General features: G+C 40.9%; 1 protein-coding gene across 2 annotated transcripts in view; it reads left to right on the top strand.

Annotated features, from left to right (window-relative positions):
- PLCB1 (phospholipase C beta 1) overlaps positions 1–15,970 on the top strand; it is a 2,042,221-nt gene extending 2,026,251 nt beyond the window's left edge. The window contains exon 32 of one of the 2 annotated variants that reach the window (XM_069234146.1): positions 13,029–15,970. In XM_069234146.1, coding sequence (XP_069090247.1) covers positions 13,029–13,253 — 225 coding nt within the window. In that variant the 3' untranslated portion in view covers positions 13,254–15,970. Of the gene's footprint in view, positions 1–13,022 lie in introns of both variants that reach the window. The other variant, XM_069234145.1, reaches the window with a different exon arrangement.
- Positions 15,971–16,256: the final 286 nt, after the last annotated feature.

The raw sequence follows: 16,256 nt of genomic DNA, 5'->3' as shown, positions 1-16,256 counted from the left end.
GAGTAAAAGAGAATCACACTCAGTTAACCCCCGCTTACCTCTTGGTAGCTTGGCACGAGCAGGCAGGCTTAACTTCAGAAGCAAAGTGTAAAGTATTTGTACCAACACACACAGTAATACAGTGAACCACTACAAAATGACACAACACAGGTTTGGAAAAATATTAAATATTTTATCTAAATAAACAAGACCAAATATGATAAAAATCCACAATATATGGTTAAAATACGAATTTAGCACATAAAAGCAAGAAAACAGTGATTTGAGGTGAAAACACTGCAAGTTGGTAAAACACGGCATTGTAACCGCGTTGTTTCCTACAATGCGATGCCAATGGCAATGTTCACCGAGTTGGTCGACCCTCAGGTACAGTACCTTCAGAACAAGTAGAAAACAGGTTGGTGCACAGAGTCGGGGAGAGCGGTTTCGCTGGATCCGATGCAGCATTGGTTCAGGTGCCACAGGGCAGAAAGTCTGCGGTGTCTCGCAGAAGAGTCGGGTCCTCTCTACAGGGCGGTGGAGGTGAGGCAGCTTTGGATGCTATGTCGGTCCCTTGGTTCCAGCAGTTGTGAAATCCGGCGGAGTTACGATGCTTCGGGGTGACCTCACGGGGTCGTGATGACATCACAGGGAGCAGGTGCTGCGATGGCATCGGATCGTCATGGACGTTGGACTTACGACACTCATGTGCCAGCGAAGTCGGGCAGGATCAGCAATTGCAGCGAAGCGTGGCGTACAGTGTCGTTGAACTTCTACAAGGTCCACAGTCTTGGGGCAGGCGGCGTTGTGGTTCCGGGTTAGTGGCGTCAGCTCACGGGGCCATCGGATTCACACTCAGTGAGGTCCACAGCCTCAGGGCAAGCGGCGTGATGGTTCAGGGCAGCGGTGTCCTTTACGAAGTCGCATCGTCCGACATCGGTAAACTGTCTTTTCTCCAGAAATTCACTTCCAGGGATCCAGGAACTGGAATGGCACCCTGTGGCAAGTAAACTGAGGTCTGGTTGGTGAAGCCTTTGCTGTCCCTGAGGCTTAAAAACAGGAGAAAAGCTCTAGTCCAAGCCCTTGGAGTCTCTTCTAAAGCAGGAATGCAACAAAGTCCAGTCTTTGTCCCCTTGCACAGGCAGAATCAGCAACTGTAGGATAGCTCCACAAAGCACAGTCACAGGAAGGGCAGCACTTCTCCTCAGCTCTTCAGCTCTTTTCCAGGCAGAGGCTCTTCTTGAATCTTGAATCATTGAAGTAATCTACTCTTCAGGGGTTTTTGTTTCTCTTCTTATAACCCTTTCTGCCTTTAAAGTAGGCCTTCTTCAAAGGAAAGTCTCTCTTGTCTGTGAAATCCTGTCTTGCCCAGACCAGGCCCCAGACACACACCAGGGGGTCGGAGACTGCATTGTGTGAGGGCAGGCACAACCCTTTCAGATGTGAGTGACCACTCCTCCCATCCCTCCCAGCACAGATGGCTCATTAGGATATGCAGGCGACACCCCAGCTCCCTTTGTGTCACTGTCTAGAGAGAGGTGCAAACAGCCCAACTGTCAAACTGACCCAGACAGGGAATCCACAAACAAGCAGAGTCACAGAATGGTTTAAGCAAGAAAATGCCTACTTTCTAAAAGTGGCATTTTCAAACACACAATCTAAAAACCAACTTCACTAAAAGATGTATTTTTAAATTGTGAGACCAAATTTGACAGTATTTCACTGTTAGGACATGTAAAACACATACGTACATGTCCCACCTTTAACATACACTGCACCCTGCCCATGGGGCTACCTAGGGCCTACCTTAGGGGTGCCTTGCATGTATATAAAGAGGAGGTTTAGGCCTGCCAAGCGGGTACACTTGGCAAGTCAAGTTGCCCATTTAAAACTGCACACGCAGACACTGCAGTGGCAGGTCTGAGCCATGTTTACAGGGCTACTTATGTGGGTGGCACAACCAGTGCTGCAGGCCCACTAGTAGCATTTGATTTACAGGCCCTGAGCACCTCTATTGCACTGTTCTAGGCACTTACTAGTAAATCAAATGTGTCAATCATGGAATGTAAATTACACATATGATTTACATAGGAGCACTTGCACTTTAGCACTGGATAGCATTGGAAAAGTGTTCAGAGTAACAAAAACTGCAAAAACAGAGCCCAGCACACATCAACAACCTGGAAAACAGAGGCATAAAGTTAGGGGAGACCACGCCAAGGATACCAAGTCTAACAATGTGTAATAATAGGTGTAGGCATATGTCTGCATGAATCTCATATTTGTAACAAATTCTTGTGTATGACAGGCTAATGAGAAACAAGTCCCATAGTATTGTTTATCCATTTTCTAAAGGTGAATGTTGATAGCGCAGAATAAGGCCTTGTGAGACATATCAAGATTACAGTTCCCAATGGATATTTTCTGCTTAAATCAAGTCTTATGTGAGAGAAAATTATGAGATCAATTAAAACGTAAGGGGTCATAAATTTACACAAGAATGCTTAGTCGATTATTCTGAATTTAAATTAGATTACACTTGTGTAATACAATTACATGCAGCTTCTAGTCAGTATAAAGTCTAACAGATGCCTACAGGCTTGTGTGACAGATGAATTCTAAATACAATTCAAGTGCTAAAACAGATCTCCCTGGTGGTAACAATTATCTTCATGAAACCTGACTTGAATGTATAAGAAATGGAACTTCATTTGGTGAAATATTGTTTTTAATTCTCTGTTTTTTAATTAGTTATAAAAATATCACCTTAATGGTGCCTGCTCCTTAACCAATAAAGAATCTCTAGTCAGCCGCTGCATAGTCTTAAATAACTGGGGGAAGAGAAGACTGTTGTTTTAACAATTCTTAGGAGGGTGTAGCTCAGTTATGTGTCACAAGTGATTTCTTATTTTAACTTAAAGGGAGCAGCACAATAAGGCAGATGATCTAATATCCTCTTCTTGAAAGACAAAGCTACCTGTCATTAAGGGATTCAATGTAAGTAGCTTGTGAGAATTTAGGGGCATCAAACCCAATGCTCTAAGATTTTGATGATTTCTCCTTGTACTAAAAGTGGATGTAGGTTGTTTAGGTACATTTTATTATTGGTGTAAATGTTAAATATTTGCTGTGTTAGAAGCACAACTCATCTCTGTAACGTAGATAGATGGTTCTCATGGGCTTCACAGCGTCTTCGGATGGTGAAGGTGGCCCTGGTTCCTGAATGAAAAAGAAGTGAGCACTTGCTCCCTTTTGTATCAAAGGTGCCTCTGGACTATGCCAGCCAACAGCACTTGGGAAGACAACCCCAAAGACACTCCCGAGTCCTGGGACTATATTTTCCTGCCTGCTTGTATTTGGAGGCCCCATGTACCTAAATGTCTGTGTATTCTGCTGTCTCTGAAAGCATAGTTGTATCAAAACTGAAGTAGCTGTGAAAAGAGGTTTGAGAAGCACTAAACTGCAAATGTTGATTCGTGGTAGCTAGTGATGCTGTTAGCAGAAATCACTACTGAGGATTTCTGAACCTTAACTAAATATTGGACTAAAGTGCCTGAGTCAATCCAGAGAAACTATAACCTCCACATCCTTTGCCACACAAAATCTCAGTCAGAGATTTTCAAATCTACAACTAATTCTTTGTACCCCCCCAGCCATAAATAGCTGAGGTGGTAAAGCTGTGTTTTGCCAAATCCTTCCAGTCCTGCCTGCTGAGGAGAGAAAATCTCCTTCTGATAAAGATGATCATTCAAGGGATGTCATCCAGAGCATTCACTAACCTTGCACTGAATTGACCCATTAGCTGACGTAGAGCTTTTTGTATCATTTTCATCTCCCAAAGCAAAATACACCTCATCTGGCTTCATAGGTTCCTCAAAAAATAAACAATATAACAAACATATATTTGTTCATGCGAGATCTGCCACTCCAAACACTCCAGTGATCCCTCACAACAAGCATTTTAAACATATTATACCCTCATTGTGAAAGTTTTGCAGCTTTTGCTGCTGGCACCATGGTGCAAGGGTGCCTGCATTGGTGCTGGGCAGCCAATTATGCACCTGTGCAGGGGGAAAGGTGAGGAATGCACTGTATTTTGTAAATACAGTGCATTCCTGCTATTTCGCATTGGCGTAGGGCAGCAACATAAGAAGACTTGCGGCCCTGCCCTACACCAATCATTCGTAAAATATGGCCTCTAATTTTAATAGAACATTCTAATACCACCATGCAAGCAGGAGGCACCTTCTTCTAGATACATCTTAATTTATTTTGGGAGTAAATTTTAATATTGGGTCTTCTAGTTTTATGATGGCTGCCAGACATTAAATCGCCCATTTACAAAGGCTTTTCACAGTTTCCTGAGGTTCATATACTAACACTAACTTACTTTCACCAGCTAAAACGTCATGTGTAAATTTTTCAATCAGCCTTATTATTGTCTGCTTTTATGAATTCTAGACTTTGTATCATTGTGTTCTGCCATCGCAAAGCCTATGATTTAAAATCACAAGCTTTGCATTTGTAAAATGCAAGGATAGAATGTATCAGATGCTCCCAGGTCTGGCTTCACACACCAGCTTCAGAGAGCTTGGCTACCCTCCTGGTTGATTAGAGTGATATCAGAACACCCATAGCATAACATTGTGTGGAAAAGCCTTTCTGACTCACAAATGCCTTTTGCAACTTCTTGCTAATCACTGCAAGGAGGGCTGCATGAAGGGTGTTTCCTCTCATAATGGTGATTCATAATGAAGTATATCAATAGTTGCGACTGCATGTGAGATGACAAACCATTGATCAGATAACAACTCCAGAGTTGGAGTGGCACCTGATTCACAATACAGCAGCTGTCCCCCTCACCCAAGCCTTGAAGTGGGCCTCCAACCCATCAGGAGGGGCCCATTAAGCTCATGGCAAATGAATATCCCTGAGATATGGGAGACTCAGGGCCCCTTTCCACATTCTGCACCGGGTCCCATCATTTTGCATCACATCACTGCCCCTCAGACAGCTTTTCGATTTGTGTATCATGTCAAGCAGCCTTCAGGGAAGCAGGGAGCAATCCCTGATGTCTTCCCAAATGAGTCACTTTAAAAAAAATGCTGTACATATCCCTCTAAGGGACAGGGATTGTTTTCTTTTTTTGTTTTTTAAAGAAAATGCTCCATGTTTAGGAATTCAAATGCAGGGGCAAACTTCTCCTGTCCTCTGAAGGCCACCATCCTTGGGATATGACCCTAATCAAATGAGGTAATGCCTATCTGTTCCCCTGGTGCATGATAGTGCGCACTCATGACATCCTTTGAAAGGGGAAAGGAGGGAACATTCAATCACAGACTGGGCCATGTATGGCCACTGATTACCTCCAACAGCAGCAGGAGAGGATCACAGTGAAGATAAGGGGCAGGGTGCACGTGGGTGGGGGAGTTGAGCAGGGTGGGGGAATTAATCATAACAAAATAACTTACCTGAATCCGCCACCGCCACCATTACCACCCCGCTCCTCTCACCTCCAGATGGGCTGCTGGCACAGGCTCCCAGCCTGCCCTGAGGCCAATCCTGACGTTGCTCAGAGCAGCATCAGGATTGTCTGGGAGCGCCAGGTGCAGGCTCTCTCCAACACGACAACTGTGTTGCCGGGCTGGAGAGACCCTACTGCGCATGTGTGTATGGCCAGCCCAAGACATCCGGCCAATCATACATGCGCAGTGAGGGGCCCCCTCACTGCTCTTCACCCCTTCCCGCCCTTTTACCAGAAAATAACTCTGTTTATTATCATTTTCTGGTTAAGGTTTTGCAGCTGCTGCTGCTGGCAGGGGGGTCGACACTCCTCCGCCCTAGTGTGAGAAACTGTCCTGTCAGTATCTGAGCAGGTGCATTCTGAATCCTAATCAATGAGGAGGTCATAAAAACATTTTTACCTTCATTACCAACTTCAGAGTCACCCACAGGGATTAGGGAACAATCATGCACTGAAACATCAAGCAGCCAATCAAAAACCTTTTTGTGCTAATGGTTTGCCTTGACTCCAGGGGCATAGCTATCAATAGTACAGCAGGTATCATGGCATCAGGGCCCAGAAGGTCTAAGTGTTCATAGCATCACAATTATAGCTTTTACTGCCAATTAAAAGGAGGAGAGGCCTACTTTCCATGGTCGTATTATGGATTATGGCACCCTTTCCAGTCTGTTGACTGTCTTTCAGATATGCACAAACTCAGAGAGTTATCCCTCATCCTAGAAACATTTTGCCAGATTTACAAGGCCCTAGCACCTCCTTGCACCACATTAGTGTAATTATTTTTTACACTAATGTGGCTCAACAAGGCCAAAAGCGCTGCGCCATATTTACAAAGTGGCACAATGCATGCATTGCTCCACTTAGGTACCCCTTCCGACACATTATGCCTGTGCCAGGCATAATGTATACAATGGGGCATTCTGGTGTTAGTAGGCCCGCAAAAATGGTGCAATGAAATCTACAAGATTTCATTGCGCCATTTATTGTGTCATTTTTAACCCCTGCTCAAAGCAGGTGTTAACAGGACACACCCAATTGTGTTGTTAGGTGGCGTGGGGGGTGCAAGAAATCTAGCACATCAGTACTGATGCGCCAGATTCTAGTAAATCTGGGTCATTTTTTTTTTTGTAATAGGGCTAATGACACTGGAATGCCCTGGGTTTACCCTCTGTGGCTGTAAGCCACCATGAACCAGCCCCTTTGCTTGGAAGGTGTTTGTGTAATCTAGGTAGAGTTACTTGTGGTACATACTCTAGTCTTGTTCTAGGCTTGCTCTGCCTTTTAGAATGTTATTAGGGATGTTCCCAGTTACAAAATGTTTCACTCACAAGCATCATGCACATGTAACTGCTACTATTTTTACTAGTCCATCGAGGACTTTTGTGCCTCTTTTTAGTTGTTAGTAACAAAATTGCCAACATCCATCAATGGCCAATGTGCTGAGAAAAACATTTAGGGCCAGATGTATGAAGCCTTTTTGCATTCGCAAACGGTGCGAATGCCCGTTTGCGAATGCAAAAAGGCCTTTCAGAATGTATGAAAGACATTCTGAACGCAATTTAAAGGAATCGCTAAAATAGCGATTCCTTAAAATTGCGACCCCATTTAGAGAATCGCAATTTGCGATTCTCTAAATGCGGCATCGCAAATAAGGAATCCTTATTTGCGATCCCTTAAGCACATGTATGAAGCAATTCCTTAATGCGAATTGGGCATTAAGGAATCGCTATTACCACCAAGTTGACCTTGGTGGTAACCATGTGCAAATTTTTAAAATGCATTAAAAATGCATTTTTTAAATTGACAAGTAACGCACACACACCCTTTTCGCATGTGTGCACCTTACATGTCTTCCAAAATTGTTTTGGGGTGCAGCAGAGGGGGCCTTAGGCCCCCAGCACCCTGGAGTTTGCATTTCCCAAATTGCTAATTCCAGTTAGGAATTCGCAATTTGGGAAATGCAAAAAGTTCGCACTTATGGGCAGACAGGCCCATGGGAGCGAATGGGGGCTGTATCGCAATTTGCGATTCGGTGATAGCATTTGCGATTTTTAAGAAATCGCTATTACCGAATCGCAAATATGATACATTGCATTTCGCAAATCAGAAATAGCGATTTCTTAAAAATCGCTATTTCCGAATCGCAAAAGGCTTTATTCATACATCTGGCCCTTAGTGCCTAATTCACAAAGATAAGTGTAAGCTTACAATTTTTTGCAATTCACATAGCAATTTTACGAGAAGTATCATTAGAACTGCCTAACATTTTATGTGCAGAAACTCCACCACAGGTGTAGACTCATAGTCATAAAGATACTACCAAATTTTCCTTTGTGAATTGCAAAAGATCCTAAATTTACACAAAGGTGTACATTTACCTTTTTGAATCAGGCCCTGAAAACTTAACTGACACAAAAACATATATCCAGTTTAAGGTCCAGCAAGCACTTTTGAATAAATCATGCCTGTTCACAGGGAAAATTACGCAAGGGAGTAAACATATCAAAAGCGGGAAATTCAGCAAGCTACATGTAAGCCAATAATCTGGATCAACACAACACTGAGCTTGAGAAATATAAAGTTTGTGCATCACTAATTGTTATAACGTCTAAGACTCTGAATCGTCTCCTTCAGTCACTGTCAATCCCCTACTACCGCTGCATACAGCATCAGTGAATCTGCTCTGAGCCCTGCATCCTTCATTGGACTTTAGCTAACTGGAAAAAGTCCAGCTCTCTAGCTACTTGATCTTTTATTTTCTGAAATGACATTTTTCTATTAATAGATTTGTTATCTGTAGAGTTTTCATGACACTCATTTGAGGTAGGCCAGGTAAAAGTTTATTTAGACCAGGTTAATCTCTTTCTGGCATTACGCATTAGGACTGGCTTAAGAATGCCTAAGATTTCGACATTACCCCAGGTCGTAATTGAGGCTTCGTCGGGTAAAAGGTTCTAGCACGGGAAAAATGCTCCAGTGATACCAAACATGAGGTGCTGTTTTTTACATTATGCAGTGTATTTTTAAAAGGAAATGTGTACTTGTGCCACAAAATGGACGCAATGACTCATTTTGTGCTAAAAGTGCAACACGGTGAAGCTGACATTTTACATGGCAACACGCAATGTTACCGATTTTTTTTGGCTTTGTGCATAATTTCTGCAAATAATCGTATGCTAATTAAGCCAAGGCCTATCTGGGAGGTCTGTGTTATTTGCTTGTCAATTCTTACTAAGAGTTAGTGAAGAGGAGTCTAAGATGTAATTTATGAGGAAACTTGGAGGAGCCGAGGTCAAATCTTTCTGTTTCACGAATGCTGTAACATAGGTTTGTCAAGCAATGAAGTAACAGCTTTGGACACAGGAGCCAAGGAAGCATGCACTTTTTCAAATTAATTTAATTTAAAAGCAACTAGGCTGTAGGAAATTGCCTTGCTGTACTGTGATGTCTTACTTTTCCGTTTATGGTTGTGTTGCAAGTTAGACCTCACTTTCCAAGATTTGATCTGAGGTCTCCTGCTGTGGTTTGCACATCTAGAGGTTATATCAGGGCATGAGAAAAAAAAGTTAGATCTCACAACTTTAACGGCTTCCTTGACAAGAATGTGCTTTAGAGAAAAGTGTGTTATTGAATGTGCTGTCGGTTATGTTTAAATGAAAACATGTTTTCACGTGTAGTGATACTGTAACATGCTATTTTTATTGGTATACCTCCTACACTCATACGACACAGCTCAAGAATAGTTCAGTTGTTGTCACATCTCAGAGCCATCCCAGTAAGGAATTGAGGTTGGTTAGCAAGAATACTTTTCTCTGTTGACTGGTAAAGAATCAGTGGCTTTGATGTTACTTCGGGTTGATGCTGTGGATGCATTCATTATCCTGGTTCAGGCATTGCTTTTCATCCACTAAGAAGAAGAGCTCATGGGCTGACTGGAACTTGGTTCTACTCTTCCTCACTAATAATCTATCCCAGTGCTTCCCAAACTAAAACGATTTATTGTGGGTCACGAAAGTCTCCACAGCAAAAAATTTTCCACTTTGTCAAATGTTTAGAAATCTATAAATGCTGCATCTTTACTCCTCCTCTTACCCTTACGAATTTCTCATTAATCAGCTGAAGGACAGCTATATAATCAATTGTTCCATTAGTTCTCCTGAACCCAGTTTGCTCCATCGGTATTATATTGTTATCTTCCTCCCATTCTCTTATCTGGGTTAGTAAGCATTTTGCAAAGAAATTGCCCACCTCATCTCGAAGGGCCGTCTGTCGGTAGTTCCCTGGAATTTTTAAATCTCCCTTCTTAAATAGCAGGACAATGATAGTCCCTGTCCAGGAAGGGGGTGCTCTCCTATTCATATAGCAGCTTTTAAAAACCGGGAACACAATTTTGCTCCATAGAGATGATTCTTATTTTAAAATAGAAATTGGGACTTTATCTGGTCCTATTGCAAAGAGTGCATCGCTCACAAGGCCAGCTCGATTAATTTTATTGAGGGAGAGTCCTGAGTATATATGCTCATTTCACAATTGGTATATACAACATCCTGTCCATTTACTGCATACAATTAGAGATGAAGACAACCAAGCTAGCTTCCTCTAAAGCCAAGGGAAGCCATCTAACTCATGACTCACAGCCCTTTGCTACTAGAGTTTAAATGTCCCTCATCTGACCCATAACCGCTGACACTCTCAGATCTACCCATAGCTTGTCACATTCCTCTCTTTTCTAGCAGGCCTTAAGCCTACTCCTTCTAATCTTTAATAACGACACTCTAGCATCCCTCTCAGGGGAATATACCACATATTGTTTCCTAACTAGGGCATTAATTTCTCCATTTAAAAAGGCAATTGGGAGGGGATAGGCTTAAAGTTAGTCTTAGCTGGCTTTCGATTAAGTCTTGCTATTAGCTCAACCATCTACATTTTCCATGGTAGATTCTAATTTGCCCTTTAATTCTGTGATCATCCTATGATTCCACTGTGTCCTACCTGCTTTTTTATCAAATTTAAATGTGGTCCTGTCAAATCCCCAGGAGCAGGTAGGAGACATGCTTTGGCCCCCGGAGAAAACCAGCAGACTATGATCACTAATGGGTGTATCTACTACCTTTAAGTCACCCAATAAGTAGAAGGAAGACCAATCTACTACCACGTAGTCAAGAATTGCACCTCCCCTTGAGGAATTAAATTTATGTTGTGTATAACTGCCACTGTGTTATATGTGTGTGTGTGTGTTTGTGTGTGTGTGTATGTATATATATACATATACATAAATATATATATATATATGTACTGCTATCTCTCGCTATCTCTCTCATTTATATATATATATATATATGAGAGAGATAGCGAGAGATAGCAGTACAACGGACCTTCTACTCTTGCCTTATAATGCTGCAGTCACTCTTGTCATGAAATCGTACAGTGTTACAATGACTCTAAAGGCAGTTTGTGGTAGAAGGGCCAAAAAAAGATAGAAATATTGGAACAAACCTGGCTGTGGTAGCCTCAGATATTTAAATGCTTTCAAACAGCATGCAATCATTTAAGTGGTATTTACATGGAAACAAGTGTTCACTATATAGTGGTTATGGTCAAATAAACTGCCTGATTTATTAGAGTGCAAGCCACAGAGCGCGATTCACTTGATCAAACACATAACTCAATAAGGTTTCCAATATAGCACATATTATGACTCCTTTTACAATTACTGTTTTCCATGTTGACACCAATTCATGGTACACATCTCTTGTATGGGACCACCAAGCTTAATTTACAATGAAGGCATGCAAATTCATTAAATACCTTAAATTCTATGCTACTCAATATATGTAAACATTTTTCAGGTAAGTGTTCCACAGCATTTTAGCCTCTGTTGCTAGACAATTGGTATTTGCAGAACCATTGATGCCTCAAGAGAGTGTATGTGTTTCGTAGATGTGAGCATAAATATCAAAAAAATGCTGCCTTTATGAACCTGTTTCTTCAATCCCTTGTTAAGAAAATAGAAGGTTGCTTCTGTGATTTCAAGAAGTTCCCAGCCGCCTGACAGGAAATCTCCTGGCATGCGATATATCTATCATTCCATGTTTGCAATGCAAGGGTCGTGTTGGTACAAAAAAACACAGCACTACACCGGCAATTATTCCTTCCACCCCTCCTACTTTCCCTTTTCACTTTCTGAGTGTGTTTTCTCCCAATGGGCCTGTTTCTTATAGCCAATGGCTACTGTCACCGTTGCAGGCTGTAAGATACTGAAGTGTGCTGGAGGCTAATGCTATAGTGAAGAACCAAGGTCTTTTGACCTCTGTCTAAGTTAGTGTGCTTGCATGTTAAATGTTTGCATGATCATATACTGGATGTATGGTCCCCTCTGGATCAACATGGGTACTGCAGAGGTTTTTTCTCTAATTATACTAGTACTACTTGATTACTCACATAGGTCTCTGATGCCTGCTTCCTACTTCATCCACACTAAGGAGCATATTTAAGAAAAGTGGTGCTGCACACAGTGCAGTGCCACTTTTCTTGAGCCCTTTAGCGCCCCCTACCGCCACCAATTGTGTGCCGTATTTTATTTAAAATACGGCGCACCATGGTGCAGGGTAGGGGACAATAGCATAATTATTTTTACGCTATTGATGTACTATGTAGGATTAGCACCAATTTTTTGGTGCTACTACTGCAGAGTGCATAAGGACCCATTGTATTCAATGGCATGTCCTCTTTTAACCTCTGCTCTAAGTAGATGTTAAAAGTGCCGAAAAAAATGACACATGGAAACATGTTGCTTTCATTGAGCCATTTTTTCGGCTCCCCTAATGGAGAACGCCCCCTTTGCATACATTATGCCTTGTGCAGGCATGATGGAGCGCAAATGGTTACAAAGTGGCACAATGCATGCATTGTGCCACTTTGTAAATATGGTGCTGTGTTTTTGGCATTTTAACGCCACATTAGCATAAAAAATTACGCTAATTTGGTGTTAGAATGGAGTTGGGGGCTCTTAAATATGCCCCTAAGTTCAGTTCTATGATGTACATTGTTGTGCAACCAACCTCACTCTTGCATTTTATTTAATAAAACTGGATATGATTTGAAAGGAAAAAAGACTTTAACAAAGTTAAAAACTGCAGGCATGTGTAATATTGTTTGTACAATGTACACATAGTTGCCTGGGGAAATGAGCTCCTCTTGCAGTGCTAGGTTCAGAGATCAGAGCTTCTGTCTGATCGCAGAGGGGAAGTCTCCTCTAGCAGTCCTTCCCTTAGGATTACTCACAATGTTTTTGCATAGGCGTACAATTTAAAAGATTCAAATGTGTGCTTCTGCTACTGGATACATTTTGCTTTCTGCAAAGTAGGATATATAGGTTGCATGAAATCCATCAACAGATTTAATAATATATTTCAAATAAAGCAGAACATTGTGAGAACGACCCTAAAAGCATTTAATCTGTTGGATCATTAATGTGATAAAAAATTACAATTTCTTTATTTTGTGATCTTTCTTCCAGTTACAGGTGGAACTCGATCAAGAATATCAAGACAAGTTCAAGAGGCTGCCCATGGAAATTCAAGAGTTTGTGCAAGAGGCAATGAAAGGGAAGTTCAGCGACGACGGGGAGCACAGCTCTGCCACCTCTTCTTTGGCGCCTGATAGCGGCAAATTGAACCACAAACCTCTCTCCAATGAGGTTGAAGCAGAAGTAGATAGTGCAGAGAAAGGATTTGACACTTCGCTTTAATGGTCTGCCCCCGGCTGCAGACATATTGTTTTTTTCTTTAGTTGTCATGCCGGGGCTACCAACTGACAAGCTTGTGTCCATGTACTTTACTGCTGTGATCAAAGGTGCCATTGAACAGCTTGTGGTTGCTGGATGCATGGAGGACTCTTTTGGCACTTATCCAGAAAAAAGCCCCTTTTCTTCACAGTGTTACACAGACAAGATCTCTGATCCAAACACTAATGTTGATGTCATATAGAGATTTAGTGTAGCACAAATTTCTTTGGGATATTGATCTTCATAACCTGCAAAGCGATGTTGTGTTGTTGTTCCTTGGCAAAGTGAAACGACTAGCTTCCAAGCTATGTGCACTGCTACGACTCTGTGATGGAGAGCACTGTATTGTAAGACGATGGCTGTGCAGACAGTTTGGTTCGACATGGCAGTGCATTGTGCACCATACATTGAAATGCATTGTAACTTGCCTTGGCAATATGTGTTTTATACTTTCTAAACACACCTCAAATGTTGTGTAATCATTCTCTGTCTGTGGTGACTTATTCAACCCTTTGCAAGCACTGGAGGCTTGCGGTTTTGATATTGCGTGTGTTGTATTGATGGAACTAACTTTATTTGCTGCTGAACATGTCTCTTGTTGAACCATGGTGAGTGAGTCTTATGTGGTGGGGAAGGTGTAAGTGGGCCGGTGTCTTAGAAATCATATTGTGTGTGTTTTTGTGCCATATGTGCACAGATAACATATGCACATATTCACATATTTGAAGTTTGCCTGGTCATAGCAAGAAGCAAATAGTTTTCAGGGATGCATGGGTAGAATACCTTTTATGGTTTTTAACTCTGGGCTTAGACTCCACATATCTGTAATGATAGAAGAAAAAAATAAATCTTACAGACATGTTTTTGTGAAACTAGTGTTGTACATTGAAGTAGTTTTAGGTGATAAAGCTGATACATATTTTGCAGGCTCAAAGTATTGATTTTAAGTAACATATTCTATGTTCCACTTTTACCTATGAAGCAGGAATCTGCTACAGTATTGAAGCTTTAGAATGATCTTCCAATGACGTCTGAATGAGGTGTAGCATGCCAAGGGTTATTTTTAAAAATACATTATGTTGAGAATGCAACTAATAACTCATTCAATAAAAAAACTCAATTTTCCATGGTCATTTTGATGTGTGATATTCATAGGAATAAGAATATAGCATATTCAACAATGGTGTAATTGGAAAAGCAGAGCATTGAGGGATGCTCTTTTACAATCTCGGAAAAAGGACCTGCAGTTTCACCATTAATACATGAGTGATCATGACACTTAACATGATCCAAGCACTAAAGGGTGGCACTTAAACTGTTTTTTTTTAACTTGCCTCTCACCTACCATAGCAGGGTATTCCAAAACGAAATAAGTAACCTTTGACTTCATTGCATTTCCGTCCCTCAGGATCGTAGTATTTTAACATAACTTATTTTATTTAAATGTAAGCAATAAATACATCAAGTTAATGTTGTACATGCATGTAATGGGCTAAAACGTCGAAAAACAGTGTTTGATGCTGTTTCCCCTGAAATACAAATGATGGGTGCTCATCTGGGAGAAGCTCTACATTTTGGATCACAGAGCAAATTCAGGCTTCTCGCTCTCACTGTGCACAATTCAGGTGTGCACTTTGATGGTCAATGAAAGAAGCTGAGAGGAACATGAGTGACCAAAATACTCTGCTGACGTAAAAGCAGCAAATGAGACTGTCTACACTTTACAAAAGCTTATGTGCACCTTTCAGTGATCAAAAGGAAACAATGGAATAATACTTTGATGCAGCATCAGTTCATAGCAGACACTTTAGTGCTCAAACAGGCAAATGCAACCTACCTTTTATTTATACAAATATTGTTATATTAATTTGAGGATGTACAGTACATTACTTAATCAACTGTAGTCATTTTACAATATGTTTGTATTTGACCATTAACTGTACTCACATTTTTATATTTGTACAGTGCTACCTTTTGCAGTTGTAGGGTATAAAGTGTAATAACATCATTCATTGATTCGACTTTTACAGAGAAGATGAAGATTTCATTGGATAATTTAAATAGTACTTGAACTACATTAAAAAATAAAGAAAGGTCCTCTATAATGTGCAAGTTTTGTGCCTTTCATGTATTTGCCTTGTCTCTTAATGACTGTCTGAATTGACGTACAGTGGACATATTTTTGTCATGAAATACTGTAATATTGAGTTTTCTGTTGCGGGCTACATTGCATTCTGCTGAGAATAGCTTGGTTCCCACAGTGTACATATAGATTTAAAACATCTCATTAAAATACTGGAAATTGTAAGTATTACATATTCCCTGTGTTGCTAATTACTGTTCATAAATTAGATCAGAATCATTATACGACAAGTAAAAGCTATGTCAGCTGCAATTCTGCATTTTTGAAGCTAGTGTTCCTCTTGTGTCTGTGCACCATTTTGTTTGTGAATGGCTTGTGGTTTGTGAATTGACTTTGTAGAGCAGAGCATAAAACATAGTTTCAAAGTTACAATAGAGCATCACTTTTTTTAGTAATCAGTCCATAATGATTTCAAATGCATACAAATTGAAGAAGGGTTGACAGTCTATGCAAGTTTGTGGTATAATGTTTGTTCTACTTGTAATTTCAGGTGATTTCCTCACAGATCCAAAGGAGAAATAAAAAATAAATCTATACACAATCTAAAAATATCTTTTTTTACAGTAATTTGCCTGGCTGTCATGACATAGATGAACAGAATCTGTGGCACAATGACCGACGGTAAAATCCACCCGTTAGATTACATAATCCCTTGCCTCTTAGTCAAACTCAATTAAGATGATTACATGTGAGCACATAATTTCATGCAATGTGAAACACAACACAATTAGTTTTGCATGTTACAATGCGTGATAACACCATACAGTTCACTTTGTAATGGAATTGAATACAACTTTAACATGTTAGCATTTAGGCACTTGCTA

Source organism: Pleurodeles waltl, chromosome 5 (genome assembly GCF_031143425.1).
Source record: "Pleurodeles waltl isolate 20211129_DDA chromosome 5, aPleWal1.hap1.20221129, whole genome shotgun sequence".
Classification (NCBI taxonomy): domain Eukaryota; kingdom Metazoa; phylum Chordata; class Amphibia; order Caudata; family Salamandridae; genus Pleurodeles; species Pleurodeles waltl.
The sequence above is the reverse complement of the archived record's forward strand: the minus strand, read 5'-3'. Positions and strand labels throughout refer to the sequence as shown.